The 27,975-nt window shown below is 45.8% G+C and overlaps 2 protein-coding genes across 5 annotated transcripts; both read right to left on the reverse strand.

Moving 5' to 3' along the window:
* Window positions 1-117: 117 nt before the first annotated feature.
* Window positions 118-27,791, reverse strand: LOC117890291 (probable nuclear hormone receptor HR3). Of its 4 annotated transcripts, none has more exons than XM_034795058.1 (9): window positions 27,758-27,791; window positions 2,002-2,229; window positions 1,756-1,924; window positions 1,394-1,563; window positions 1,227-1,330; window positions 1,015-1,161; window positions 708-951; window positions 487-637; window positions 118-424 (listed from the first exon to the last, which is right to left on the reverse strand). In XM_034795058.1, the coding sequence occupies exons 1-9, from the start codon at window positions 27,774-27,776 to the stop codon at window positions 304-306; spliced, it is 1,353 nt and encodes a 450-aa protein (XP_034650949.1). In that variant the 5' UTR covers window positions 27,777-27,791; the 3' UTR covers window positions 118-303. The 4 variants fall into 4 exon arrangements, with proteins under 4 accessions (XP_034650949.1, XP_034650947.1, XP_034650946.1 ...); XM_034795056.1 differs by lacking the exon at window positions 27,758-27,791 and adding an exon at window positions 22,905-24,200; XM_034795055.1 differs by lacking the exon at window positions 27,758-27,791 and adding an exon at window positions 22,905-24,079 and having other exon boundaries at window positions 1,394-1,557.
* On the reverse strand, window positions 15,429-16,344 carry LOC117890292 (uncharacterized protein DDB_G0281497). Its single transcript, XM_034795059.1, has one exon. The coding sequence runs from the start codon at window positions 16,203-16,205 to the stop codon at window positions 15,828-15,830; it is 378 nt and encodes a 125-aa protein (XP_034650950.1). The 5' UTR covers window positions 16,206-16,344; the 3' UTR covers window positions 15,429-15,827.
* Window positions 27,792-27,975: the final 184 nt, after the last annotated feature.

The raw sequence follows: 27,975 nt of genomic DNA on the forward strand, positions 1-27,975 counted from the left end.
TATATATGTATATATAGAGTTCTTTTTAAGTGAGTCCTTGGCGAGGATCACATCCTTGGTTGTATGCTAGCTTAAATCATGATAAAGTTGTTGTATTTGCTGCTGTTTCTATATTTGCTGCTGCTGCTGCTGCTGTTGCCCATCGTTCGTTCTGTTTCTGCGGCTGCTGTGGGCTCAGTCCTCGAGCAGCGACTGCTGCGTGACAGGTGGCAAAGTACACCCCGTGGCACCCGCACCCGCACCCGCACCCGCATCCTCAGCAACATCTTCCGCGGACGTCTCCATGAGCTGTTGCTGTTCATGTTATGTCAGATCCTGCTGCGAATCTATTGAGAACAGCTCCTTGTACAGCGCCGGGAATACCACGGTCGGATGTGTTTGCTTGAACTTGCTCAGCGACTCCATGTGCAGGATGGAGATGTCGCTGCAAAGTTACCATAAGATTATAAAAGAGTGAAAGACATGGAATAATTTTGGTGCTCTTACCGGAAATTGGGTATATTGTTCAGCAGTGTGTCCAGCACGGTGACATCGCCCTTGAGCGGCGCATGATTCGTTTCCAGCTCCTGCCGTATTGCGTTCATGCTCAGATTGAAAAGCCTCTGTATTTCAGTGTTACCACGCACTCCATTGCGCTCTATCCATGGAAAGAGTTCAAATGAATATTAATGATCAATGGCAGGGTCAAGAGGGTGGAACCAACTTACCTGGCCAGAGCAGGACTAAGCTCTGATAGAGCGCCAGTTCGGTTTCAGTCAGTTTGAGTTCGGCTATCGACTTAGCCGTTTGGAAAATGCGCGACACCAGACGCATCTCCTCCGAGTCGGATGTGTAGAATGCCTCCTGGGGCAGCATCACATCGCCGTAGAGTACCGCGTTCTGTGAGAGATCTAGCAGTCTGGACATGCGAACAATCGCCAGCTCAAAGGAGCCCGTCTTTAGCAGTAATATCTGTACAAAAGTCGCACATTTAGCATTAAACATTCTATGGAAATGAGAGGGAGCTGGACTCACCTGATCATCCTGACTCAGGCGCATGAATCCCGGTATTAGCTTTGCAAATTCGATAATATTTTGTATCATTTGCGTAAGCTTTTCGGCACAGTCCAGCCACAGTTCTTCCTGGCCCAGATTCTTGTAATAGAGAATGCGCGATATATCCTATGGGAGGAGTGGTATTAATATTTTGGCATGGCATACTTTTGGGTGGCTTAGTGGAAACCCACCTGCTGCTTTCGGAACATGTCGTGCACAGCTTCCAGTTTGGTATTTGTGTTGGCATGCGCCTCCGCCAGCGTTTTGATCAGCACATCATTGATATCGCCATCCGCTGGAAGAGAAGTTTAACAACTGATAAGAACAAAAGACAGATAGACAGGTGGTCAGCACTTACCATGACTAATAAATTCGGGATCGATTATTGTACTGCGCGGCTCGTAGGTGGTGCTGTCCACATAGTCCGCCGAGATGTCGTACTGCATGGTCTGTTGGGGTGTCACCGAGGCCGAGTAGCCGTAGGGACTGCCGTAGCCCACCTCGTTATTTGAATATCCGCCGCTGTAGCTGAGTGACAAGAGGAGCATTGCAGGACGGGGGGAGCAGGAATGAAAAGAAAGAGAAGACCAGAGAAGAGATAAAGATAGTGGAAGTGAAAGTGGAGCAGCAGCAGGACGGGTAAGTCGGGTTGGGTTGGGTCGAACGGGTCACACGGACACATCAATATGGAGGATCATTCTCATATCGGTCATACTGCACCTGTTGTAGCTGTTGTGATGCAGTTGATCGCTGCTCGAGGGCGTCTGCGTGTCATACACGGAACTATCCGGTGCCGCATCGCTCTGGGCGCGCATCTGGGCCCGATGGAATCGCACCTCATCCTCAACCTTCTCACGCTGCTTTTTCGACATTCTGCCGAACTTTACAGCTGCAAAAGAAGAGAGATCATTAGCTGGTCATTGCTCTGCTCTGGTCCCTGGTCCCTGGTCCCTCTGGTACACCCACCATCACGACTCATTCCCAGCTTTAGGCACTTTTGCAGTCTACAGTATTGACAGCGATTCCGATTAACACGATCCACCACACATTGCTTGTTGCGCGGACACTGATAGTTCACGACGGAGCTCTGCGAGCGGCGGAAGAACCCCTTGCAGCCCTCGCAGGTGATTACGCCGTAATGCACGCCCGATGACTTATCGCCGCACACTTTGCATGGAATTATCTCAATTTGAGCTGCAATAGACAGAAATTAACATTGATTAAGCATTGGAATTATGTATTTGGAATAATATTTTCTATGAAGAAACATTCTGTGAAGAAGTTCGTGGAGTAAGTTCTTATAGAAAACGCTTGAATGCTTTCCTTATAACCATAGACTGTAGTTCCATTCATAATCTTAACCAATGCCCAATAGGCAACGCCCCTGTATCCACCTCTCCATTGTCAGAGTTCAGACAATGCCGAATCGACCCCAAGGAACTATTGCGCAATACTCGTAGTGTAATGTATTATCCGTGCAACACAATGCCAATGGGTATCTACGTACCTTAAGCCACTTGTCTGCCCAGACAAAAAGAACCGCAGCAGCAGTGGAAGGGGCACGGGGATGAGAGAGAGGAAGAGGAATAGTGCGACAGCTGTTTGGGGTTCCCCGTGCTGCAATCCCTTCAACGATGATGCAACTTCCTGATCAACAGCAGCCGCAGAGCAGCAGCGCAGCGACAGAGCAGTGCGGCATCGGTTGGTTGAGAACTGGTTCAAAGTGAGAATTTACTGCAATTTACAGCAGCGCACACTGTCCAACAAAAAAGTATTGCCTGCCAAAGCGCAGAACACAACTGCATGGCGAGCATTTTGCATTAAAGAGTTTATTTTTTTCAAATGTAACTACTAAAATTTAGATGGAAATTAGAACTGAAATATAATATGTTCCAAAGTTTGATTCCAAGCATTTGTTGGACAGTGCTGCACTTAAAAGCAAACGAGAGAGAGATGGAGAGGGTGACAGAGAGAGAGCAGCTTCGTCTCGTCTGGTGTGGGGCTATTGTGTAATCTAGGCGCTTTTGCGTATTTACCCACGAGGATGAGAAGAGATACGATGCGCGCTGAACCACACGGAGACAAACACAGACGCTGCAGCAGCAGCAACGGCAGCGACGTGGTATAATCAAAACACAACGCGGCTTGAAAAATGTGCCAAGCAAGCCGCTGCGCTGCGCTGGCTGCGCTGCTTGGATCGGATCGGAGAAATGTGTGACAGATGATGAGCGACAGCGGGAGAGAGAGCCTGCGACTGTCAGTCTCGCTGTGTGAGTGAGTGTGAGTGACTGACTGAATGTTTTTCAAGTGTCAATGAACCTTTCCCGCACGGCAGTATCACACAGCGCACACATATACACAGATGCCGATGCACACACTCGTAAACATTCTCGCCGAGCGAGGAGAAAAAGAAAACCAAAACAGAATCGAAAAGAAAGTTCTCCGCTCTTTGCAGCAGAGCTCTTAGCTCTTGGCGCTCTCTTTGCTGCCTCTCTTAGCACACGATGTGTGTAAGGGAAGAGAGCCGAAAGCACTCTCTCAATGCAACAAAGAGACGACAGACAGATAGTATTTAATTATTGTCGCTGACTCGCTCAAAATGTATGTCGTCACCAGTGGGCTATGCCATGAAATGCGAGAGGGGTGGAGCGTGGAGGGGGTCAGTCACTTAAAGCGCTTTAAAGTTGAATAGTATGATTCTCGGGCATTACGAAACATTCGTGGAGGGTAAAATTGGAATGGCTTTGTAAGGCTTTCCCAAAAGCCCAACATAAATCTTTATCTTCTCAGGCTGAAGTTTACGGGCCTGTGCGTGTTTACGGCCCTCGACAGATAAGACGGGGGTAGGCTGGCTGCACTGCACCAGAGAGCGCGGGGGGAGAGAAGTAGTGGTGCACGTACCGCTATGTTCAGTCAATGAATATGCAAAGCTCCCTCCCCAACGGCAAGTGGTGGTGGCGGGGGCACGCTGGCAGGGCGGCATAAGCTCATTTGTATGCAGTCCATGAAATTGGTAATTCAACGGATAGCAGTTACACATGTACACGAGTACAAGTATTAACTACGTTTACAACAAAAAAACCTCAATGCAACGACATTCATTAGAACCGACAACGAAAAGTGGCAGAGAGATTAACTAGACTCTTACAGTGGGGCAAACAGGGATTTTAATTACTGCACTGACAAATTAGATGAATATTATTTAATGGTTCTTAATGTTAATATGTATGTATTCTGTTAATATTACATCTTTATGAGGTTTAAGAGAATAATTTTCTAATTATATCTTTTTTATTCTTTTTCTTTTTAGGTTTGTGTTAGATCTACTGATTACCAAACCACATGTGTAGGTAAGTACCATGTTCTTTATAAAAAGTGTTCATCATCCCATGAGATTCAATTGTTGTGTTTCACTCAATTACAATCCGAAGACTTGTTTTTTTCTGTGTCGAAATTTGACTATTGCACCATACATATAGAATTTACAGGAAATGTCGTATTAGCTTATGATAACTTTGTCAAAAATTGGGGTTAACAAATAACGCTGTCAAATATGTGCATAAAAATGTGTGTATTTGTTTAATACGGCTTCGAAAAAGTGTGTCATGATATACATTTTATTGTTTTATTTGCCATTTCGGAACTGTAAATACAATTCGGCAAGAAAACAAATGTATGACATACTATACTCGAAATGAACGCAAATATTGGGTGAAATTGTTTGTTTAGTCGAAAAAGGCAGAAACCAAAAAAGAAGCTAAATTAAATTAAATGAACACAAATGGTACATTGTACTCTCAAAGACAAAATCGATAAAAGAATATGTAAAATGTCAAGCGAGCAGTGACATCCACGTTAAGATTATTCATTGGGATGGTTTCCAATAAAATATTTTCAAGACAATTTAAACTAAATAAATGTGCAAATAATTGTGAGAGAACTTTTCTTAACGCTTTAGCTTTGATTTATTGTATGTACATTGTTAATACTCCAATAATTAGATACTCAACACAATACAGATCAAAGAATTCGCATCCATTCAGCAATGTATTAGGTAATATTGAATCATCCCTGCACTTGTGGCACACGCATAATGCAGAAGGAAAACAAGTTTTCGTTAATCAAGTGCCTGCCACTAACTGTTGCAGAGGAGAAAGAAGCGGTGTGACAGAGGAAAACCTGCAATTTGCTGTTGATCAACCAACAAGTTTGCTTCGCCCAGGCAGCTCCACCATTAACACATCGCCCAGGCACCTCCACAGGCTCCTGCGCGCAGCAAAACAAATTTAAACGCTGCCCAAAAAGCGCTTAATAAAATAAATTCTGAATGGGGAAAATGCCAGCAACAGACACACACAAATGCACACACACACAACGGGAAACGGGAAAAAACTGAAATATTTTGCATATGAAATGCATTTGCATTGCCCCCGCGGCTTTCACCGCTGCTTCTGCTGGGTGCAGCAATAACCAGAAGTCAAAATTAATATGTTCTTCTTTTATTTGCAAATGCATGCAGCGAAAAAACAAGCAGCAGCAAAGAAACGAAGTAAAAAATGTACAGAGGGACCCATACAAGTGAATACGAAAATTAATATGCAGCGACATGTGTGAAGAGACAGAGAGGGAAGAAGAGAGAGTAAGAGAGGGGGAACCGCTGCATATGAATTGCAGTTTTTGGCACTGCGGCGAACGCAAAGTCAAATAAAATAACAATAACAACGCCAGAAACTATAGCAGTGCTATAAAAAATACACATAATACCTACGCCACAGTGGAACTTAACTGTGAAGTTGAATCTCTGTCTTGTTTCATATCTTTGGGTGTCTTTTAATCATTGTATTTATTTATGCGGTTATTGTTCTGTAATATTACCTACTAAAATTACCTTTAATCAACCAAATAATAGTAGATAAGTCTACTTTTTTGCATTTAATTTACTTAGAATACTTCTTTCTTTTAATAAACAAAGTAATTTGCTGTGCACTTTGCATTTACATCAAACATGAAATCAATTCCGCTAGAACGAACCACTGTGCGCAGCAGTCGGTCAAAGCAGAGAACTGCCGCTGCCGCTGCTGTCGCTGCTGCTGCTGCTGCTGAGGTTGCTATTGCACAAGTTGTTCGCGAGGTAGCGGCACGAGCGAGCTCGCCTCGGCAATTCGCATTCGCAAAAGCAGCTTCGTAAGTGGGTCAGCGCGATGTGGGGTCAATGCACCAACCGACTGCCTTGTGCCGGAGCGGGAGAGCTCCACGTAAGAGAGCCAAGAGAGCGCGTCAGAATGCTGTTGGGGCTCCGTCTGCCGCTACAGCAACTGTTACTGCCAGCTAAAGAGCGGGTTGCTTGCTTGCTTGCCTTTGGATCTGGCACTCTCTTGCTGTGTTGGTTGTCGTCGTGCTTCATTCTTTTGCCGCCAAGTAATGCTAATAGAAAACCCGTTTTCAGCTTTCACAAGTGAAACACACACAAACAGCCACACGTAGCACCTCTCACGGGAGAGAAGAGGCAGAAGATGACGAGGAGCGGGTAGTGTTAGTGGTAGAGTGGAGCGTGGCTTTTCGCCGGCTGTACGAAGTGCCGTTAGAGTTAGAGCACGAGAGAGAGAGAGAGAGAGAGAGGGGCATTAGCATGCTGGCTGGCTAGCTGGCTACGTACAAATTTGTCGCTTTCTTTCTGCCTTATTATTTTGTGTTTGCATATTTGTCGAATGCCGTTAGAGTTTTGCCAAGTCCGATTTCATTCACCCATTCGGAGCCGCATTCTAATACATAATTTAATCATTATTAAAAGCTCAGCCAGCCAGCCCCTCTTGCCCATCGCCCAGCTATGTATGCTAACGGTTCCTCGGACGTCGCTTGCGCTCAGTTCTTTTTTTGGCCACACTCATCATCATCATCATCATGGTGATGGTGATACGGATGGGAATGGGGAGATGCTGAGATGGCCTGGCATTTCTGTAATGTTTACATTTCACACTCACACTCTCTCTCTCTCTCTCTTTCCCTGTTGCCGTCCCTGTCCCACACAGCTGTACGTGACGCGCTCTTTCTTTTGTTGCCAACAAAAGAATTTCTCATATACAAATTTTTGACTGGGCCCGAAAGTTTATTGACCCAACGAGAACCATCGAAGAAGCAGCCACAGGCAGCGGAAGAATTTTGCCATTTTTGGTCGATTAAACGAAACGCTGAGCATTTTCACCAAATGATGTAATTCTTTTCGTCCCTCCCCTCAACACCCGTGCACTCCTTCCCTGCACTGCTCCTCTACCCCACTCGTCGTGTCGATGCATAGTAATTTGATCATTTCTTTCAGATTTATTGAGCTGCCCAACAGTAAATTATTAGCGTATACCTTTATGGGTTTCTGGCCACAATTAGTCAGCTTTTTATGCCTACATGACGTATACGAAATTTACTGTGTATATTGTTTCCCAAAACATCACGTATACGCCTCACGTGAGGATGTCGTGATGAGAAAACAATTGAGAAATGACCAGTGAGTGGGAGAAATGTATGATTTTCTCTCCCGCATGAGTCACAGCATTGCGAGAAATGTTCTTTATAAATGTTCTTTTAACTAACAGTCAACATTTAATTTGTATATTTCAGATTCAATGCGAATGCACTGGGTTTGGTCGCTTTAAATTGGGTAAGTCAGAAGATATTTATTATTCATAAGCTATCGACAGCTATTATTTAAAATTCACCATTTAATTCACCATCGATTTTATAAGCTTCTAATGCGTTGAAAATCCCAAGCGATTGACAACTAAAAGCATGTTATGTTTGCTCAGATAGCATGAAAACCATCAGGATTATAAATGGAAAATTCTACGATTCTAAAGCAAATGTATCTTTGAGAAGTATGAAAGCTTATGAAAGATTCATGCAATCAATCCCACAGGATAAGCTCATAATATATCCACATATTCATTATGTATTACTCACACACCAACCATACCATATATTTTCCCAAAACACAATACATTTCCTCTTATTTTAAGTCTAAATACGATGGAAACGGAATTCGCATGGGTTAATGCATATTTATTTGTTTGTTTGACATCGGCAGACCCAGCCTCGACAGCATAAAAAGTAGGCCTAAGGCATTATTCATGTACATTCAATGTACGCTTCAAATGCAGCACCTATGTATTCAGCAGCACAAATGAAACTCAACTCGCGAATAACACAAACCGAAAAAATACCTTGACAACCTCAAAAGCCACACACAGAGCACACACACGACACACGCTCTGTGTAAGCTGACTCCTTTGGCTCTGCTTTTCAGCTTTTCTGTTTAGATTTTTGCGCAACAACGGCAACAGTAACGAGTGCACTTAAACGGCCAATTATTTATGGTATTTAAGTGTTTTGACTAAGGCATCAGCCAAAAAGAACTCAGCATCGGCGCTTTGCCACTGGCCGATAGCCGTTTTTCAGCAGCTTGCGATTTGCCCAAAACAAGAATTTTCAAGTTGAGCCAGACCCCCAGAGACCCCCAGAGACATTCAGAAACACGAACTCTACGAATACCGTGCCCGTATCTCCCCGTTTAGAAACACACTTGTATAAATCTGCGAAATCTGTGTGGAAAAAAAGAATTCTAAAAGAAAATCCATTCATTGTCGTTGTTGCTGGGTGATGGAAACCAGGCAAACTCGTTTTTCCACCATTAATTAAAATTTGTCTTCAGTTCTTGTTTTTTTGACTGAAATGTCTGCAAAATTAACAAAAACAACAACACATCTACTGCATTTTGCTACTGGAATAGAAAAAGAAGGAAAACCTAAGCGAGAGAGGGAGATAAAGTGCATCTATCCGCCCTGGTGGCTGTACCGCCGCTGGCGTCATGCAAATTGTAATCAACAAACAACAATATTTTCAGTGGAGCTAAAACTATACTGACGAAAGGTACAGTGCCCACTCGATAAGGCAAAGAACGGGCACAATCTAAAGCTACTTTGAAAATGTTTGATAAATGAATTAAGGATTAAAATTCTGCTGTATTTATCTTCAAGGGTAACGAACGAGATAGTCAAATCCTTCTAATATACAATATTATTTTACATATCTCCACTTCATAGTCTGTTAGTAATCTAGAGTAATCTTTATGAATTTTAAACTCTTTTTGGCTACTCTCAATCCCATTGAGCGCCCACTGTATATGCTGTTGGACCAAACCAACAACAACTGCCGGAGCAGCAGCAGCAGCAGAAAACATTCATTTTGTTTTCCACTTTTTCGCTGCCAACTTCGCCTCCTCTCTGCGGGCGTCGCTGCTGACTGCCGCAGCAGTCGTCGCTTCATCATGCAACTGTTCGCGCCGCACCGAGCCGCACCGAGCCGCGTCGCACTAATATCCGTCCTTGGCTCGTCTGTTCAACTTTGTCCCAGTTTTCGCATTTTGTTGGCGCGCTTTGCCTTTGCCTCCACCAACGTTGGCGCTGCATTTGGTCTATGACTGTGTGTGTATCTGTGTTTGCATAGAGCTCCACCAACACACACAAGCACTCTCGCAAATGTATGCGTGTGTGTATACATATTTGTCTATTCATTTGGCGACGCGACTCAATGCAATGTCTGTGAATCTGTTTGTGTCTGCATTGTGGGGCACATGCAATCTTTTATTTGTTGCCTCTACAGAATCGCATATGTATGTACATAGATGCGAACACACACAAATACTTAAATATATGAGTGCGTGTGTGTTTGTGTATGGGTATTCATGTGCGACAAGCGCACGCACAAAACGCTAAACTATGCGAAGAGTTGCATAGATAAGATACGCAGCTGCGCCCGAGTGGGCGCTTGTTGGGGTGGATGGCAGGGAGGGCAGCTCCGTGTGGGGGCGGATCACTCAGGCATGGCAATAGATGTCTGCTTTATAATTACTAAAATAGTATTATTTAATTTCTTTGCCGCTGCTCGTTGGGATAATGAAAACGTTTGTCGTTTTGGTAAAGCATTTTTTCGTTTCATTTGTGTGAGTTGTATGTAAGTTGGTGGAACGGATGTCATAATATAAATAATTATGTACATATGTACATCATACATAATATATATGTACATATGTATTTTCATCTATGAATGCATGTAGTACATAACTTAACCCAATAGAACTCAGAGTTATATTTGTCCAGAGGTTATCAATGTATGGGATGAATCATTGTTGATATTATTAAACTAACAGAAACTAGATTTTGATGGCCTTTCAATATGATTTTTGATTATTCTTCTCATACTTTCATGGAGATTCATTAAGACAACAAAGTGAGTGTTAGTTTATCTACAAGTTTAATTATTATATTAGAATATTCTAGTACTCTTTTATGGTTTGCGATTCTTGTCTACATTTGAGTATAGGCTTCTTGTCTAGAGCTGTAACATAAAGCCCTGAAGTTGCGGTGGCCTTATGACACACATTCTGTGGTTGGGCTTATCTCGTCTACGAACACTTGTACTATATGTAAAAAGTGTTTATTTTTCCTTTCTTACAATAGTTGTGAGTGAAAGACAGCAGATAACGATTAACTTTCAAAGCCTATCATTGTGTATGGTCGGCAAAGCACTCAGCGATTGGGGAGTACAGATAATATCATATCGATGTGATCTGAACATAACTTAAAGTGGAGCCAGAACTGATGTTAAAGTCAAGTCGCAGACACAAGTATCTGTATATTGGGTGTTGGTTCTACATCGAACTATGTATCTGTCAAAGTTTGGGTTATCTTTACGGTGATGTTACTCACGGTTCGTTGAACTCTTCGCGTGTCAGTCATTTGCGCACTGCGTGGTTTTGGCAGCAATCTTGTAAGTTTCCATAAATTATCAGAACAAATAAAGACACAAACCTCCGCATGTACATACATATATTATATTTATGTGGTTTCTGCATTTTACAGTTTTCTAGGACAAATGCGAATGAACTTCCAACCGAAACAAGAACAAATTGCTCGTATTTGCTCCAGCAGACAGGCCAGAATTTTCAAAATATTTGCATGCTCCACATACGAAATCTATATGGATATGAGTACATACTGAACATACATTGTACACTGATGGGGGTGGCACAACAAGGCGCTGTTATGGGAAATTCCATGCCAAATTTAAGTTTTTTTATGTCTGCCCCGAACACATTCAACATGCTCGCACACGTGCAAGTGTGTGTTGTGCGGCAAAACTTATTACAAACATCTGTCAAAGATCGGGAAGAAACCAAAAGAAATTCGAGCCCATTCAAATAATGGTTTCAAACAAGGAAGACCGTTGCAAATGATTAAAGTTCATTTGGTGGGTGGAAAGTGTTTTAGAATGAAGAATTTTCTTTATCAATATTCCCTAAAATATGTCTGCATGGCACCAAAAATACTTGAGTTCTTGGAATAACATTTTAAGTACTTAAGCACAGCTATAAAAATGTTCGTAAGTTTCAAAATTCTCCTAAAATCTGTCCCGTAATCATGTCTAAACATATTAGCAAATAATTTCATAGGTTTACCCACCATTTCAGCTGAATCACTGTGAAGATCTATGCAAAGTGAGAGCTGCGGTCTGCAAGTACGTTTAAATGTTATCACGAAAGTCAGATCTGGATTCAAGCAAAATGCTTCTTACAGACTTTATCGCTTGTGCCAGATCCAAAGTAGTTAACGGTCAACGGACGGCCGCCAGAGAGGAAGTTAAATGAGTTCGCTGAGAGCGTTCTCCAACAGGCAATTAATACCGCAGCAGCGGTAATCATGGAAATTCACGCAATAATTGTCAAACAAAGAAAATGGGCAGCAGAATTTCCTCTTCTAAACTCTCTCCCTCGCTCTGCCCCTCTCTCTTTCACTCGCATTATTGAACTTTTGCTCTTTTCGTTGGCTCCAAAACTTGGACTGCATAAAAAATAATAATAATTTCAGTTTGAAAAGAAAATAGAAGCAAAGGAGTGGTTGCTGTTGGAGCAGGGGGCCTTAGCAAGGGGGGAACAGCAAAAGCCATAGAAAGTATTTCTCTATTGTGCCTATGCGTGCGTGTGTGTGCTTGTGGGATGTTGTAATGTGCGTGCGCTGCGCTGCGCTGCCGCAGTCCCCGCCGATACCGTCGCGACGTCGACGCACGCTCCCGCATAACAGGCGTCGACCGCGCTCGCTCACGCACTCTCTCTCTCACTCTCTCTCCGTCTCTTTCCGCTCTTTGTGACGCTTTATTGCTCTATCGCTCAGGCGACGTGCGTTTATGTGCTTGGTTTGTGCGTGTGTGTGCGTGCGTGAGAGTTGAATGACCGCCGAAAATAAATTTTTTTTGTTTGTCGATTTTAGACTTTTACTATGTTGACGCTGGCTGGCGATGATGATTGTGTGTTGTGTGCTGTGTGTGCTTTTGCCGCTGCCAACCCACACGCACACACATGTACAACGCATGCACACCACATAGAGAGGCAGACAGCTATTTTGTAGCTTCATAGTTTGTGTTTCGAGTGTTAACGGGCGTTCGCACTATCTCGCGGGGTCTCTGACTACAAGGGGAGCTGTTGGTTGGGGGAGGGGCCGGGCGGCAGGGCTTGGGCCAGCATGGGGCGCTGCCAGGGAGCTTGTGTGTGTGTGTGCCTAGACTTCACAATCAGCGGCAGAGGCAGTCGCAGCCACAGCGACAGCAGCATTTCACTTTAACAAAACTTTTTCGGTCTTTCTTTCTTGAATATTTCATTGTTGCTTCTCCTCTCCACTCCCTTTCTCTCTCTCACTTACTCTTCTTCGTTGCTGCTGCTCCGCCTCCCAAGGGCCACAGCGTCATCGGTTGGACGCTTTCGTTGTCAACTCTTTCGCTTTTTAAATTTTGTATTTTACGCTTCTTCTTTTTTTGTATATTTCGGCAACTTTCTGTTTACGCCGCAAAATTTCTTTCCCCCTGCGTACATTTCTATCTGTTTCACCTTTTTCTTCCTCTTTTTTCGAGACATTGCTAACCAAAAGGAGAGGAAAAAAACACCCGGGAGTAAAAGTGAAAATTTCAATAATGGAATAAAAGTTGATTTGCGGAAGTCATAAAGGCAAATTGCATGCCGAAAGTAACAGTGACCCGACCCCCTCTGACAACCCCATTGTGCTGCCTTAATTTCTTACACGCAGCTCGGCCATAGAGGTGGGTGCGGGGGAGGGAGAGGTTTCTGTCGCGATTAAGATTTATGTTAGAAATAATACCTGACTAAAATGTTAATTGCACTTCGGATAAGGGTGGCGGTGACCCTTTAAGGGTTCAGGGAACTCAAATTACATTTTACGCACAAAATATTAAGCTAATAATAAATGCGGCAAAAGCCAGACTGAAGTCATTTACACTTGGAGGATATTTTATGAAATAATTATAGCGGAGCTTGACTCTGCATAATTGTTAAATAATGATTACACCTAAACGACTACAAAAGATCGATCAGCAGGCAGGTAGGCAATAAATGACTTAATTTCAAAAATCAACTAAATGTTACATCTTTTACAATTAAAGCTCAAAATATAAAACAACATTTTACATTTTATTGCATGTAAAATGTATTTATGAAATTAGCAAAAAATTGCCTTTGCTTCTTAGCCAAAAATAGAGTTCATTCAATTGTGATTTATACGAAATGGAAACCTGGCTGAAAAAATGTGCAATACAATGGAAGAGACACATCGACAATAAAACGATGAAACACCCACATATGTATGTACATATGTATGTATGAAGAGGTACCCTTTATGTACATATTTATGTACAAATGAATATGTAGGTAAATGCTCATTTGGCTGGTTGAAATTTTTGTTGTTGGCATTGCAATATCGCATTTTTTTTTATGGCTGGCGCGCGATTTTTAATTCGCAGGTTTCTTTTCCATTTTGTTTTTATTATTCTTTTTTTGTTTTGTTGTGAATCTCTTTATTGCTCGCATATTTTTGTTACATATACAATTTGTATCTTTGTATCATTTTTTGGGCGAGCGAAAGGGTCGGGTCGCGTCGCACCGCTCGCTGTCTCTTTTTCTCTATCTTAGCTGCCTCTTTTCAAATTAGTTGAATTGTCAATGCAAAAAAGCGAAAAAAAACCACACACACACCTATGCAAAATATGCGTGTGTGTCCGTCCGTCTGTGGAGGTGTGCTTGTGTCTGTCTGCCGTAAGGTTTCGTAATGTTTCATTTGGCCGTTGTTGTTATGGCGTCTTTCTTCATTTACGAATTTCATGGATTTCCCTAAAATAATTGTTGTTGCTCTTTCTGCTGTGGTTGTTGCTCTGGCTTTTGCTGTTGCTGTTGGTGTTGTTGTTGCCTTTGTTGTTGTTGTGAAACCCAAGTGACTTTCACTGCCAAACAACATCATCAGTGGCAGAGGCAGCAATCCATTCCGGGACCAACTGACTGACTGACTAACTGACTCCGCAATTCCACAGCTCTGCCACATAAAACTTCGCACTTAACTGAATTTCATTAAATTACAATTGCTTTTTCGTTTCTTTACAATATATCGTTTTTTTTGTTGTTTTTTTTTACTATTTTGTGCAATTTTCCATTTCTTTTTGTGTGGGATGAAAGTTCATAAATCAACTTTTCAAGTGGAATAATACGAGTATTAGTAAAAATTTAATTTAAGTACTTGAGTAGTTCTTGAAAGTTGGCTTATCAAAGGTCTCAAACCCGAACCAAGGAATATTAAAAAAAAAATTAAAATTAAATTTATATTTACTCTCTGGTAAATCAGAATCAAAATTCTAAAACAATCAAGAGATTTGATGGTACATTTTTCTTTCGAGAGTTGCCAGCGTAAACTAGAGCTTGCTGGCGCAGCTGCGGGACGAGTAAATGGGACTTGGTTTACCTTTGATGGAACCGCTTGAATTGTTTTGTCCCGCTGGCGACTGGACGTTGCTTTGACCGAGGTTGTTGGCGTGTGCTTCCAGTTTCGAAGTGACGCTGCTCCACATGTCAAACATCCGTTGCGTATACATAATTATTAGTGAGAAATGCGAAATGCGTAGCTTTGGTGACGTTTGTAGCGCGTGTCTGTTGTTGTTGTTGTTGTTGTTGTGGGTTTATCTGATGTTGCAGTTGCACGAAGTATTATGTACACTTTGAGTTAGTTGTGTCAGCCGCTGATATACTCAGCCGCACACACATGCCGCGAGCCTTGCGTCGCGTATGTGCAATGTGGATGCACTTTGCCGCCGAAAGAATTGTTTGAGTTCGCCTTAGTTTAGGGTTTACTTTATGTAAATGTGTAAAACGTTGTATACAGGATTTATTATGTAGTTATATATATAGATATATAGCTGCACTTCGGTTATGATTTGTTAGCCAATTTTCTTATTGCACTTGGTCTTCCTCTTGTCCTACTATCCGCTGCTTGCTTCCATATACATTTGTATCCTTACGAATGAATTTCCTTCCGTGTGAATCAAGAACTATCACAGTGTGTGGGTGTTTGTAAGACAGAGGGGGTTGTGAGTGGATAGGGGGGACTTGCCAATCGATTTGGGTATGTATATAGGTATATATGTATATGTATATATAGTATGTATATATGGTGTATATTGCTATATAATGATCTAACGTTGTCAGGCCTGTAGGTACTAAATTGTTGATGTTGCTGGATCTGGTTATATATATGTATATATATTAATGTTATGTATTGTTGCTTGTTTTGTTTGTTTAACTATTTATTAATAAGACACTTGTTCGCGTATATTTTAGCTTGTTTTTTGTTTTGTTTTGTTGTTTAACGTTTAAACTTTAAAGCGATTCATCAATGATTTGTTAATTGTTCATTTGCTCAACCCTTTTGCAGAATATGCAAACTGTTTTTGTTGCTGCTGCTGCTGCTGCTGCGAGAGTTTTTGTTTTTTTCTGCTTCGGACAGGGGCAGTGGCTGCCTCTGCTGCTGCTGCTGCTGGTTTATCACTTTCACTGCGTTGTTGTTGCTGTTGTTATTGCCGCTTCTCCGGTTGCAGTGATTTTTGTGGTTGCTGCCGCCGTTGGTTGTTGTCTCTTTGCTGGTGCTGGTGCTGGTGTTGGTGCTGCTGCTGCTGCTGCTGACGCCGCTATTGTTGTTGCTATGCTGACTGTTTTGTCGATTTCTCTGTTTCGTTTGATTCCAAATCAAAATTTCCAAAAATACGAAAATCTCACGACAATTGATTCCGGAAGACATTTAGGCGCGCACTCGTTTCCCCTCTGAACTGGTCTATGTCGTCAGCTTGAACACCTTGATGTACAGAATGGCTTGGCCAGTCATGTGAATACTTTTGCTACGCACTGTCAGCCAGGGCCAGGTCCTGGCACTCAGCATATTGCTCGGTAGCGGCCAGTCGTCTACAGGGGGAAATGGGAATGGAATGATCACAATCGCAATTGGTCCATCGATGGACAGAGTCGGACACAAGAAAGATCCAACGATGCGCGCTCGCCTGTGCGTGTGTGCCGATCCAGAATTTCACTTTAATTTCCCCAACATCACAAGGAACAGGAACAGGAACAGGAACTGGGCCGACCCCGACCACCACCACTACCCCTCTATGGCAGCTCCCTCCCCTCCCTTGTGGGGTTGGCAACTACTCCCCTTGTGGCGGTGATTATCCACAACATGAGCATGGAAAATCGATAGAGAAATGGGATTTAAGGGTGCCCAGACAGACGAGAGGGTTGGGCGATGGTTGGGGCGTGGATGGGGTGCCCCATGTTCGGGGCAAAATAGGGAAAAAACGCTGCCTGCCGCAGAGTGCAACGCTAGTGAGCGCCACACAGAAACGAGCGCATAAATCTCATCGTCAGTTTGTGGGTGTGTTTGTGTGACTGTGTGTGTATGTGTGTGTGTGTGTGTGTGAACATAGAAAAAAGTTCTATGACCCAAACACACACGCAGACGGGAAAAACACAAACGAGCCGGCAAACCCAATGAATATGAAAACATTTTACTTTTCCCTCTCTCTCTCTCTCTCTCGCTCTCTTGGTTGCTCGGTTAGGTGCTCTGTCACGCTCTCTCTCTCTCTCTCTCTGTCTCTGTCGTTTGGTTACACGAACAGGAGGAGGAGTGGGTGTAGCGCGATTACTTTGTTGGAGGCTTGCTTGGGGTGGCTTTGGGGGTGGCCATGCGGAAGCCCCCGGCAGACATATAAAATACGTCACCAAAGCGACAGTCAGCCCCCACAGCAACAGCAACAGCAACAACACCACAGGAATTGTGCCAGCTCACAGAGGCAGATAGGGACAGAGAGGGAGAGAGATTTACATACAGACAGAACGCAATGAAAAGAAGAAAGGCTGAAAAGAAAATGAAAATGAATAGCGGCGCGCACACAGGCGGGAAGAGAGGCGAAACACAGCGAAATACGGCAAAATACGGCAGGGACAGCAGGCAGCAGGCAGCGCCAGTAAAACAGTTAAAATAAAATGAAAAAAATTCTCTCGCAGCGACGACAACGAACTTACTAACGGTACCCCCCAAGCTAACGAGCCGGTCAAGCCAATGATGATGATGATGATGATGGTGGAAAGCGGCAGAGAGCGGCATAACGGGACAAGAAAGAGTGTAAGAGAAAGAGAGAGAGAGGGAGAGTAAGAGCACGCGCTCTCGCGAGGGGGAGGAAGAGGCCAGGCCGATGGCGGTTACAGTTACAACAGCGCTACAACAACAACAACAACTACAGCAACAACAGCAACAGAGCGACAGAAAAGCAGACGACAAACTTTACATGGCATCGCAGTCGGCGTCGCTGTTGCTGTTGATTCTACTTTTGCTGCTGCTGCTGCTGTTGCCGTCGCAGTACGTTGACGCCGACGAAAAAGACCAATGACCTATGGGTGGGCTCCGCTGCTCCCTGCTGCTGCTGCTGCTGCCCTCCCCCCCACTTTTGCTTAGGCTGTTTTCCGCTTCTAGCTGTTGGGCGGTAGTCTGGGGTGGCACACTTATAGCCGACGACACGACACATGGAGTGTTTGCGTGCGACTGTGTGTGTGGGTGTGTGTGTGTGTTCTACTAACGGTAATGCAAACAGTTGGTGCTGCCAAGAAGGAGGAGGTAGAACTGGATGTGGATGTGTGGGTGGGTGGTTAGGCCTCACGACGATGATGATGATAATGATGATGATGATGGTGGAGCAGGGACCCCAAGCGACGACCGACTTTGCTCTGCTCTGAACTCTGGGCCGCTCAGTGACTTACTGCCAACTAATGTCTGCCAGCCGCCCTACGCCCTACGCCCCCACCCCAAGCGAGCCGCCTACTTGCAGCTGCAACTGCAACTGCAACAATAACAATTGTTGATAATCATAACGCTGCACAATGGGAAAAGCAGCAACTACAAAGGGACAAACTAGAAAAGCTTCTGAAGAAAAGGGCAGGCATCTCGTGCGGATACCTGGAGGGGGGATGGCAACCAGAATGGGGAAGACAATGGGCGCGCACTATGAAAGATTGCAGGGAAAACTTTAGCTGACAGTTTTGCTTTGGCCGGCAGGAGGAGAAGCAGGAGGTGGGTGAGCACTGCTAACGGGATCTTTTTGACCAAATTCAAACTCTAAAGAGAGACAGGGAATCGTTTGAACATTGGAACGGATTGGAAGTGGATCCACTGAACCCTCTAAAGCAGTCCCCAAATCAATTTCCATTCAACAAATCTCCCAAATCCCCCGATCGTATCATATGAATATCCAAAAGTGTCTGCTGATGGGCCGGATTAGTGGCCAATTGATTATTCCAATAAATTATCCAATTTGTTGTGGCGGTCGGGGGCCGTGTTCCTGTTGGGGTTCCGTTGGGGAAGGGGGATTTTTCATTTGACTTTTCATTTGTGTTAATTTTGCATTTTTTTTTGATTATTTTATATCCTTTTCTCACACACACACACACACACACAAGCATGCATCGATCGCACACATACACTGAAATTTTGCGTTGTTTTTGTTACACAATCGAATCCGTGTGTCCGTCGAGGGACGCCGCCGCACTTTGCATTCCCTCTCCGCCGCTCGGAGTCTGGAGTATTACGTCACTGGCACTTCCGTCGCTAACGGGTCAGAGGTAAAGGCAGGGGGGGACCGCATTGCAGTTGCAGTTGCATTTTGGTTTTTATTTATATTCTTTTAATTTTGTATTTTTTTACTTTTTGTTGTTTGTTTGCTGTATTAGGCACGATTTGGAATTTTAATGCACTCGATATTGATTGATATATACTCTCGCTCTCTCGCTCTCTCTCTCTTTTCTATTTGAATATATATTAGATATTTATTCTATGATTTTGTTTTGATCTGAAACCGAACAAACTTCCACGGAGAGCTAGCTGGCTGGCTCGCTGGCAGATAGTTTATCTGCTGCTGCTGCTGTGGCTGCTGCTTCTGTTGCAATATTCCAATTTTCCTGCTGCCGTTGCCGATGTTGCACTTTGGCTAGACACACTCACACACACACACACACACAGGCACATGCACAGGCACAAAGTGGCAGTGGCGTGGCGAGAGGGGGGCGCGCGCGCGTTAGTTTAGTTGCTGTGCTTTTTGGAGCCGCTTTGAGCCGGAGCCGCTTGGAGACGCGCCGGATAGAAACGCATAGACACACGGATAGACGAAAGCACACGGATACACGGTTACACGGTTACGATTCAGTTACGGATACGGATACGCACGTCGTGTGCTTGGTGAGTGATGATGGGAAATAATACAGAGTAAACAGCAACAACAAATAATTAATAATAAAGATACAACGCGCTGCGCATCGTAACCCGCCGCCGCATTCGCTCGATTCAAAGTGTAGCCGAAGAGTGCCGTGCCGTGCCTCAAAATGTTATCGAGTTCGTTGTCGTCGGTACGTACGGTACGGCGGCAGCGCCGCAGCAGAGCCAGTGGCAGTGGCGCAGCAGTGGCAGTGGCAGTGGCAGCGTCGCAATGCGGTGTGTGTGGTGTGTGGCAGCAGAGAGCCCCAGAGAGCCAAAGAGAGCGCGTACAAGGCAGAGAGAGAAAGAGCACGGAGCAGGGGCAGGGGCAGGGGCAGGGCAGCCAGCCCGCCCCAAAGCAGCGCTGCCCGCTGAGTGGGTATATGTGTCTCTGTGCCGATGACTTCTTCCATCTGCCTTCGTGCCCGCGGGCTCCCCTCGGCCCATTGCCTGCTGCTGCCCGACGCTTCTCCAACTTTTTCTGTTGTCAGCATTCCGCTTTGGGCCTTACATTCGCTATGGCAACCAATCGCTCTGCGGCCCCAACCAACGCCAAAAAGTTGTCCCGATAGAGAGAGAGAGAGAGAGAGAGAGCGGCAAATCAGCTGTTTGGCTCGCTCTTAAAAGCGAGCGTTCCGTTCTCTTTGCGCAAAGAGAGCGTGAGCTTTGGGAAAGCTGCCGCTGTTTTTTCCATTTCCTTTTCGCATTTCCCGGTCGCTGCCGCCCTCCCAGCTGCCACCCACAATTAGCAGGTCAATTGCTTTTTAGGGCAAAATGTGTGCACTGCAGTTGACTTATTCGGCAGCAATCGGGCGGCATTACCCCTTTCCATGCCGTAAACTGCAGATTAGCTTGCCTGCCAATTTTATATTTTATATTTTGTATTTATTAAATGTATATTAATATTAAAGTTAGCTCGAAAAGAAGTCAGCCAGCAGCAACAGCAGCAGTCAAGGTGAACTGCAGCCAATTAAAAATGTTAAAATGTTTGCCAACAAAACGAAAAATATAAAACGAAATGGCAAAATGGAAAATAGGATGGATGCCATGTAAATGTTGAAAAATCGCAACAAGAAACAACACACAACTTCGCGCTCAGGCCATAAATTAATATTTCATTTGTTAATTTATGGATTTTCGTTTGGGGGATACGACGATGCTGAGCCATTAGTAGAGTCTCCCAGAGCCACAGTCTGTGTGTGCAGCATAATTCGCATTTTGCAGATGATATGGGGGGATTACGACATCCAGTCGCAGACCTAGTCGCAGACCCAATCCCGATGAAGTTTTGGCCAATTCCGAATTATGATAATGAAACTTCGCCACGCTCGATCGGAGCCGAAGTCCGCCTCATGCGGCGCTGACCTGGCTAATGGTCGGGCGAAGATTCAAGCGTGAAATGCAAAGCGTTGTTCAACCAAATATTATAATGAACCTGACTCCAATTCATGTGGCAGTTTACAACAATAAACATCGATATATATTTACTACTCTGTGCACAACAACAAAAAGTGATAGTGTGAGTCCCCATAGACAAGATACATCTCGTAATCTGTACGTTGCGACATCTTCGACGACAACATGACGACGTTGCCAGCAAAGTCCATCGACCACGTTCAGGGTCGCCGTCGCCCCATCCGCAGAAAGGGTCGCATCGAGTGAAGAAAACCTTTTTTTTTTGCCAACTATTATTATGTGGGCTAATCATTGTCAAATCCGCATGCGGCGACTCTTGGCTGACTCAAAAACGAGTTTAGGAGCAGTTCGGGGCAAAGTTAACGAAAGTGAATCAAGTTTTGTGAATTTGAAGGAATATTTGGAAACATTTAAAGGTTGAGGATTATGGAGAATGATTGAGTATTCATCATTAAAAATTAGCCAATTAATTTCTATAAATTATTACAATAGATTCTACAACACAAAAGCCCGCAGGAAAGTTTACAAAGAGCATTGAACGGTAGAGCCATAGCTTCTGGACTTCTGAAACTGTTCCAAGTTCTACTTGAGTCCGTTGGTACGGCAATTAGGTAACATTTTCATGTGATCGATCATCGATCACGGGCCACACAGCCACCGCCCTCGGCCGGCTAATGAGTGCGTCCGCCCAGAGCTGTAACTATCAACAAAAACTATAAAATATAGATCAATCTTGGGGCTTCGGCAGGGAAGTCGTGTCAGTGCCTGGAACACTCGTTGGTAGCTCGGAGCGCTGCAAATCAATTTTTCTTTCAGCTTAGCTGGAAAAGTTGTCCCCCCAATCCTCTCCCTTCAAGCTTGAGTGCCTGCAGACGTTAATTCTATTATGTTTTAGCTCTTGGGCTGTCTCTCTCTCTGTCTTTCTGTGGCTAGAGTCTCCATTCAGCTAACTGTATAGTTTGTAGTTGACGCTTTTACCGCTAGGGTTCGAGCTACGGTAAAAATATGAGCCAAGCAGAAGAACCAACAGCAGCAGCAACAGCAGCAGCAGCAGCAGCGGCAGAGTCTGCTTACCGAGCAGCAGTAAAGCGAATATGGGGGGGCAGCGAGAGTCGCAAAAAACGGCAGCGGGCAAGGCAAGGGATGGGTAGGGGGGCAGAAGAGAACAACTAACAGAAACAGAACCTAATGGCAAAGAACACCTAGACATGGCCGTAGCGAGTGAGGCTTATTTAGTATGTCAAAACATGTTCTTGTCGGCTGTTGGCTGCTTGGCTGCTTGGCTGTTGGCTGCTTGGCTGTGGAAAGTGGGACACTTGCCTCTGCCGCTGCCGCTGCCGCTGCAGCCACACACAAAGGTGAATAGCCAATAAATCGAGTTGGCTTGTAAATTGAAAATTCTTTTTAGCAGTGGGGTGTGTACACCTGTTGTTGCCACTGCCACTGGCTGCTGGCTGCTGGCTGCTGGAGTCGCTGATGTGTCAGCCTGTTAATTGCCGCTTGCCGCTTGCCGCTGCCACTGAGGATGCTTGCGCAATGAGCATTTGCATAGCTTACGATCTTTGGATTCTTAGATTCGGGCAAAGGGAAACCCCGAATGGGCCATTGTTCCAACCCAAGAGCTACTGCATGGGGTCAAGAAATTAACCAAAGAAGAGATTCACAATGGATTACGATGCACCAAAGACGAGTCCCCAGATTGGTTCCCATTAAAGGGTTTAAGGAGCAGCTTAAGCCGCTGGCTAACCCCACTCAGTTGGCAACTTAATGGCTATTAATCCGATTTACCTGTCATGGCATTGCTGCCGCTGCCGTGATGCTCTCTGGCCGCTGTGGCAGCTGTGCCCGCTGTCGTTGCAGCAGACTTTTGTGCGTTGAGCTGCGGCATTGGCGGTGGCGTCGTTCGCTCCTTGGGCCTGTCCCTGTCCTGACTGCGCCCCTTCGTCTGGCTAATGATGACGGGACTGCTGATGGTGGACTGCTCGCTGGCGTTGCCGGGCAACTGCTTGCACACGGAGCTAATGTTGCTGATGCTGCTGAAGCTGCTCAGGCTGCTGAAGCTGCTCGAGCGGGCCAGGGCTGGGGGCTCCGACATGAATTTGTGCTGCGTACGCGACGGCTGCTGCCTGGCCAATCGCTTGGGTGCCGGCGGCTCCTGGTCCGTCTCCTCCTCCGCCTCCAGCTCGGCCTGCAGCTCTGCCTCCAGCTCCATTTCCGATTCGGGCTGCACTGTGGCTATGATGGTGCCATCCTCATTGGCCTGCTCGAAGCACACGTCCAGCAGCGTGGCGCCGCTGCCCGCCTGCAGGCCGGCAATGTCCTTGAGGTCAATCCAGCTGGCGCCCAGCTTGTCGGCATCGCTGAGGGGCAGGCTCAGCACTCGCGTGTCGCCCTCGTCCACGATGTGGAAGGACTGCGTCGGCTCGATCTTCACGATGATGGGCTGATTGGCCAGGATCTGGGCCGGTGGCGCGCTGCCCAGCAGGCTGGCCATGTTCTCCTCCTCCTCGTCGGCGGCCTCCAGTTCGCTCAGCTGCTGTTCGATCTGCAGGTACGTGGCGCTCGAGTTTGCGCTGTTGGTGGTGGTGCTGCTGGTGGTGGTGGTGGTGCTGCTGGTGGTGTTCAGGGGATGCTTCAGCATGTCCAGCTTCAGGACGGTGCACTTGTCGGTCTGCTGGTACTGGTGCTGCTGCTGCGGTCGCTGCTGCAGTATCGCCAGCGGGGGAGTGGCTCCGGCATCCGAGAGGAAGGCCAACGCTGGAGATGTGGCTGTGGCCTTGTTGGAGGTGCTGCGCACATGCGTCAGCTGCGGCGGCGGTGGCGGCTGCTGCTGCGATGGACCACCGCCTCTGGCCACGATCGTGGTGGACACTGGCAGCGGTATTATCGATATGGATGGCACCTTGCTGCGCAGGCTGGCCACGGCAGCGGCAGTGGCGGCATCCGCATCGATGTACGATGTTGCACGGCTACTGCTGCTGCTGCTGCTGCTGCTGCTGTTGTTGTTGTTGTTGTTGTTGCTGCCTGAGGGCTTTGCCTGCTGAATCAGCAGGAGATCTCGGGGCCTATCCGTCGTGGCGGCCGTTTCTGCAACTGTCTAAGGAGAGTCTTTGCTGGTCGCCTAAACCTTTTGTTTTGTTTGCTCGTTTTATTTATTTACCTAACACTTTCACTTTGTTTATTGCTCGTGGTTCGACTGCTGCCCTTGGCCTGTGGCTGTCATTTCTTTTGGTTTTTTGTGTGGGTGTAGAAGCACAACATCGAAAATAAGTTAATTCAAAATCAGCCTTACGAAAGTGCACTTAAAAGTTGTCTTCTAAACATATTCATACGACGGGTAAATATCATTTATTTTTCTTTCTTTTCTCGCATACTTTTCTCTGCCCGCGATTGCTTGTCAATTGGTGTAGATACCGGGGTGGGGGGCGGGGGTTTCGGGCCTGGGTACTCGGGGTGCTGGGAGGGGGGAGTAATGCACCTGTGCGTTGCGTTGCGTTTTGTTACGTTTCGTTTCGTTACGTTACGTTACGTTTCGTTTCGTGCAGCTGGAAGTACGCGTCGTATACTTAACGTGACAACCCCCGGGGGCACTGTTGTGCGATAGCAGCGATAGTTCTGATTGATAAATTACTCGCTTTGATTAACTGTTTAGCTGTCTTTTTTTCTCACTGTTGAATATAGCTGAAAGATTTTCCTTTATGGCCACATTATTGTGCTGCAGCTTCTGTGGTTATTGTGCAGCGATTGTTGCTGCTGTTGCTGTTGCTGTGTATCTGTGACTGTGACTGTGCCTTTGCCTGTATCTGTATCTGTATCCGCGGCTGCTTGCAGTCGTTGTCGCTCTCGTCCTCGTTGTTGTCATCCTCGCTTTCGTATCCTGCTGCTGCTGCTGCTGCTGCTGCTGCACATGCAACGAGGAGCTGCTGGATGGCTGCAAGGCTGCGCTGCAGCATTCGGTGGAATCAGCGCCATTGGAACTCGCCAACGTCAAATCAGTTGGAAGTGTGTCTCTGCCAGCGCTGCTGCTCTTGCCACTGTTTATTTCCCACATTGCGGCACGCAACCACCAACACCACCCACCACCGCCACCACCAACACCACCGCCACCATCCGTGGCAGCAGCAACAACGACAACCAACAGCTGCTGGCGAGTGGAAAGTGGCCTGCCAGTGGCTTTAATAATCGATTTTTCAGCGGCAACACACACACACACACACACACACACAAATGCAAATCGATTTGATCCTAGGGGAGGGCTGTCTCCTGCAGGGCCCCTTGCTTTCCCTTTTCCTTTTTCCTCTTTTGAATTAAGTTTTAAACACTTTCACATGCCGCAGGGCTCGAAATTGTATTGTTTTTTCACTTTCGTTGGATCACCTTTTCTGTGAAGAGTTTTCCCGAATTTTCTCGAGCTCTTGGTGTGCAGAAAAATGTGTGCATTGATGTGGATGCGTCGCGCGCGCGTTTTGTGGCTTCTGGTTGCAGGTGCACTCCTCGGACTGGAGCAGCAGTTGGCAGCAGCTGACCGAAGCTGCGTCCTTTGCAGGAATGTGTCCCAAATTCGAGTGCCACCAACCCACATTTCCTGCCGCTGCCGCTGCTGCTGCTGCTGCTGCACGAACTTTCCGTTTCGCGGGGTGGCTACGCGCGCTTCCGCTTGGAAAGGGGAGGACTTCTACACACACATACACCTGCGCACTCCGCTGGGAAAATCGCATTCCACACACTAAAATCGATGTGTGTGTGTGTGCGCGGCATACATATGCAGCGGAAAAATGGGACTCGCTGCGAAATAGGGTTAGTAGGCATAATGCCAAGTGCATAGACGGGAAAGGACTGGAAGTGGACAGACGCGAGGCTCGAGACTCGCGTCGATACGCACTCGGCATGGCTGCGCAGCACTTTCCACCCCCAAAACCGCAAGCTCGCTCTTTCATGGCAGGGAAATTGTCAGCGAGGTGGAAAACTCTTCTAAGGGAAATTTCAGCGCGGCAAATTTGAATTTAATAACTGAATTTAGGAATCATTTCTCTCTGTTCCAGAAGAAGTTTGTGTACTGCAGTAAAAAAACATCTGGGAACAGCTGCAAACGGGCAAAAAGAGTTCTACGATTAAGCTGCGCATTACCCAACTCAGATTTGGATTAATCGCCCAAGAGGAGGGCCCTTTACGTATCGGAACGGATCGGTTCATTAGCGCCTGGGAGGGGGCAGAGGCAAGCAACCGTCAACCGTTACCAGCGTCAGGCAGCCACCAACCAGCAGCCACCAACAGTTGAGTGAGAAGAGCTAGTGTATGAGAGGGGGGTAGAGTGAGGGGGAAGGCATCAGCATTAATATTTCATGTTTTTCCGTTGCTTAAATCATGTTGGATTTATTTTGTGCTGGTTTTCAGCTGCCGTCTCGCCGCTTGCGCAACGAAGAGCTTGCCAGCAGCCAACTTGTTCTGGCCTGGCCCCCAAGCTGCTGCTGTTGCGGCTTGCAACTTGGCTAGAGAACCGTTGGTTCTAACGTGAAATGTGTGCCTCACCGTTGTGAGCAGCCCGATCGGGGCTGGCTCTTCTTGCTATTCTATTGCGAGTCTATGCCGATGCCAACCTGTTTTCCACCACTCCGCCACTCCATCGTCATTGTGCAGAACTCTCCGAAAAAGTCCCGTAAGAAAGTCCCAGTTATTCAAGAGGAAAAACCTGTTACACGCAACTGGCTCAAAGCTGATTGCTTGCCGCTGCCAAGAACAGAACATGGCAGCAGCAACGGCAGCAACAGCAGCAACGGCAACGGCAGCAACAGCAAGCCCCACAAACAAACACGTTAGTACCGTTGCTTCGGATTCTTTGTTGCGCAACTGTGTTGCAAGATTAGCTCTGCGACTCTGCCTCCGACACTGCCCCCGCCAACGACTGGTTTATTGCAGCGCCGCTGTCGATGAGGCAACACTGGCTGGCTGGCGCTCATTGTTGCTGTTGCTGTTGTAGCGCCTTGAAGATGTTGTAAAGTCTTTTTTGGCCAGAATCGGAAATCCAGCAGAAACCATTGCATGTCTTGAAGCTCGAGTGCATATTCCAAGCAACCAATCTATGCGCAGCCATTGAAAGCCGTTGCCCATTATGATCAATTAATTGTGGTTGCTGTTGCTGTTGCTGTTGCTGCTTGGCTAATGATTCCATCAAACCATGGGCCATAGCCCTGCAAGGTTAGTAGTCGATAGAGGCGTAATATCACCAGAAATATGCGCTTATTATGTTTGCAATTTGATTGCCAGCGAAACTTTTATGTTTTCACCTTTGAGTTTATTGCGAAAATCGAAGAGGTTTTTGGTTTTCTGATTGATTTTCCACAGCAAAACAAAGAACATTTCAGGGTCTAAAGATCTTGTGCTGAGGAATGTGGGGAGTCAAATTTGAGTTGGGTTCCTAAGCTCCGTCTGAGGATGTTTAAATTCAGTTAAAGTTAAAGAATCTTCAACTAATCTGTCGATCCACTGCCAGTTGCAGTTATGACCTTCCATTAACTTAAACAGAAAGCTCAGAATACTATAATTTAAATGTTTTCGGTAAGTTTTATCCCATCTATTATGTAATTAATATACTAAAATAAATTCCTTCTTCCCAAAGGTAACTCTCGCTTATGCAAACTCACCTCTGATAGTGCTTGGCATGTTATACAGTTTCTCGGAACTCAGCCACGGGTATATACAGATTGTTTGGCAGTTTTCACCCGATGATCATCAATGTCAAAGCCTTGAACCCTTCACTCAGCAAGATCATGGGTTGGAGAAGAATCATTGTGGAGACCAGGCAAGGGGATGGAGTCCGTGTCCGATATGGCTGCCACTTAATTAGCTCCGGGGCAGCAAG

This window comes from Drosophila subobscura, chromosome E, assembly GCF_008121235.1.
Source record: "Drosophila subobscura isolate 14011-0131.10 chromosome E, UCBerk_Dsub_1.0, whole genome shotgun sequence".
Taxonomy (NCBI): domain Eukaryota; kingdom Metazoa; phylum Arthropoda; class Insecta; order Diptera; family Drosophilidae; genus Drosophila; species Drosophila subobscura.

Coding starts and splice junctions, on each gene's coding strand:
- LOC117890292 (XM_034795059.1), bottom strand. CDS start 16,205: ATGTCTTCCGGAATCAATTGTCGTGAGATTTTCGTATTTTTGGAAATT.
- LOC117890291 (XM_034795056.1), bottom strand. CDS start 23,757: ATGCTGAAGCATCCCCTGAACACCACCAGCAGCACCACCACCACCACC. Junction 1,331..1,393: donor TCCCGAATTTATTAGTCATG/GTAAGTGCTGAC, acceptor CTTCTCTTCCAG/CGGATGGCGATATCAATGAT. Junction 425..486: donor AACAATATACCCAATTTCCG/GTAAGAGCACCA, acceptor GTAACTTTGCAG/CGACATCTCCATCCTGCACA.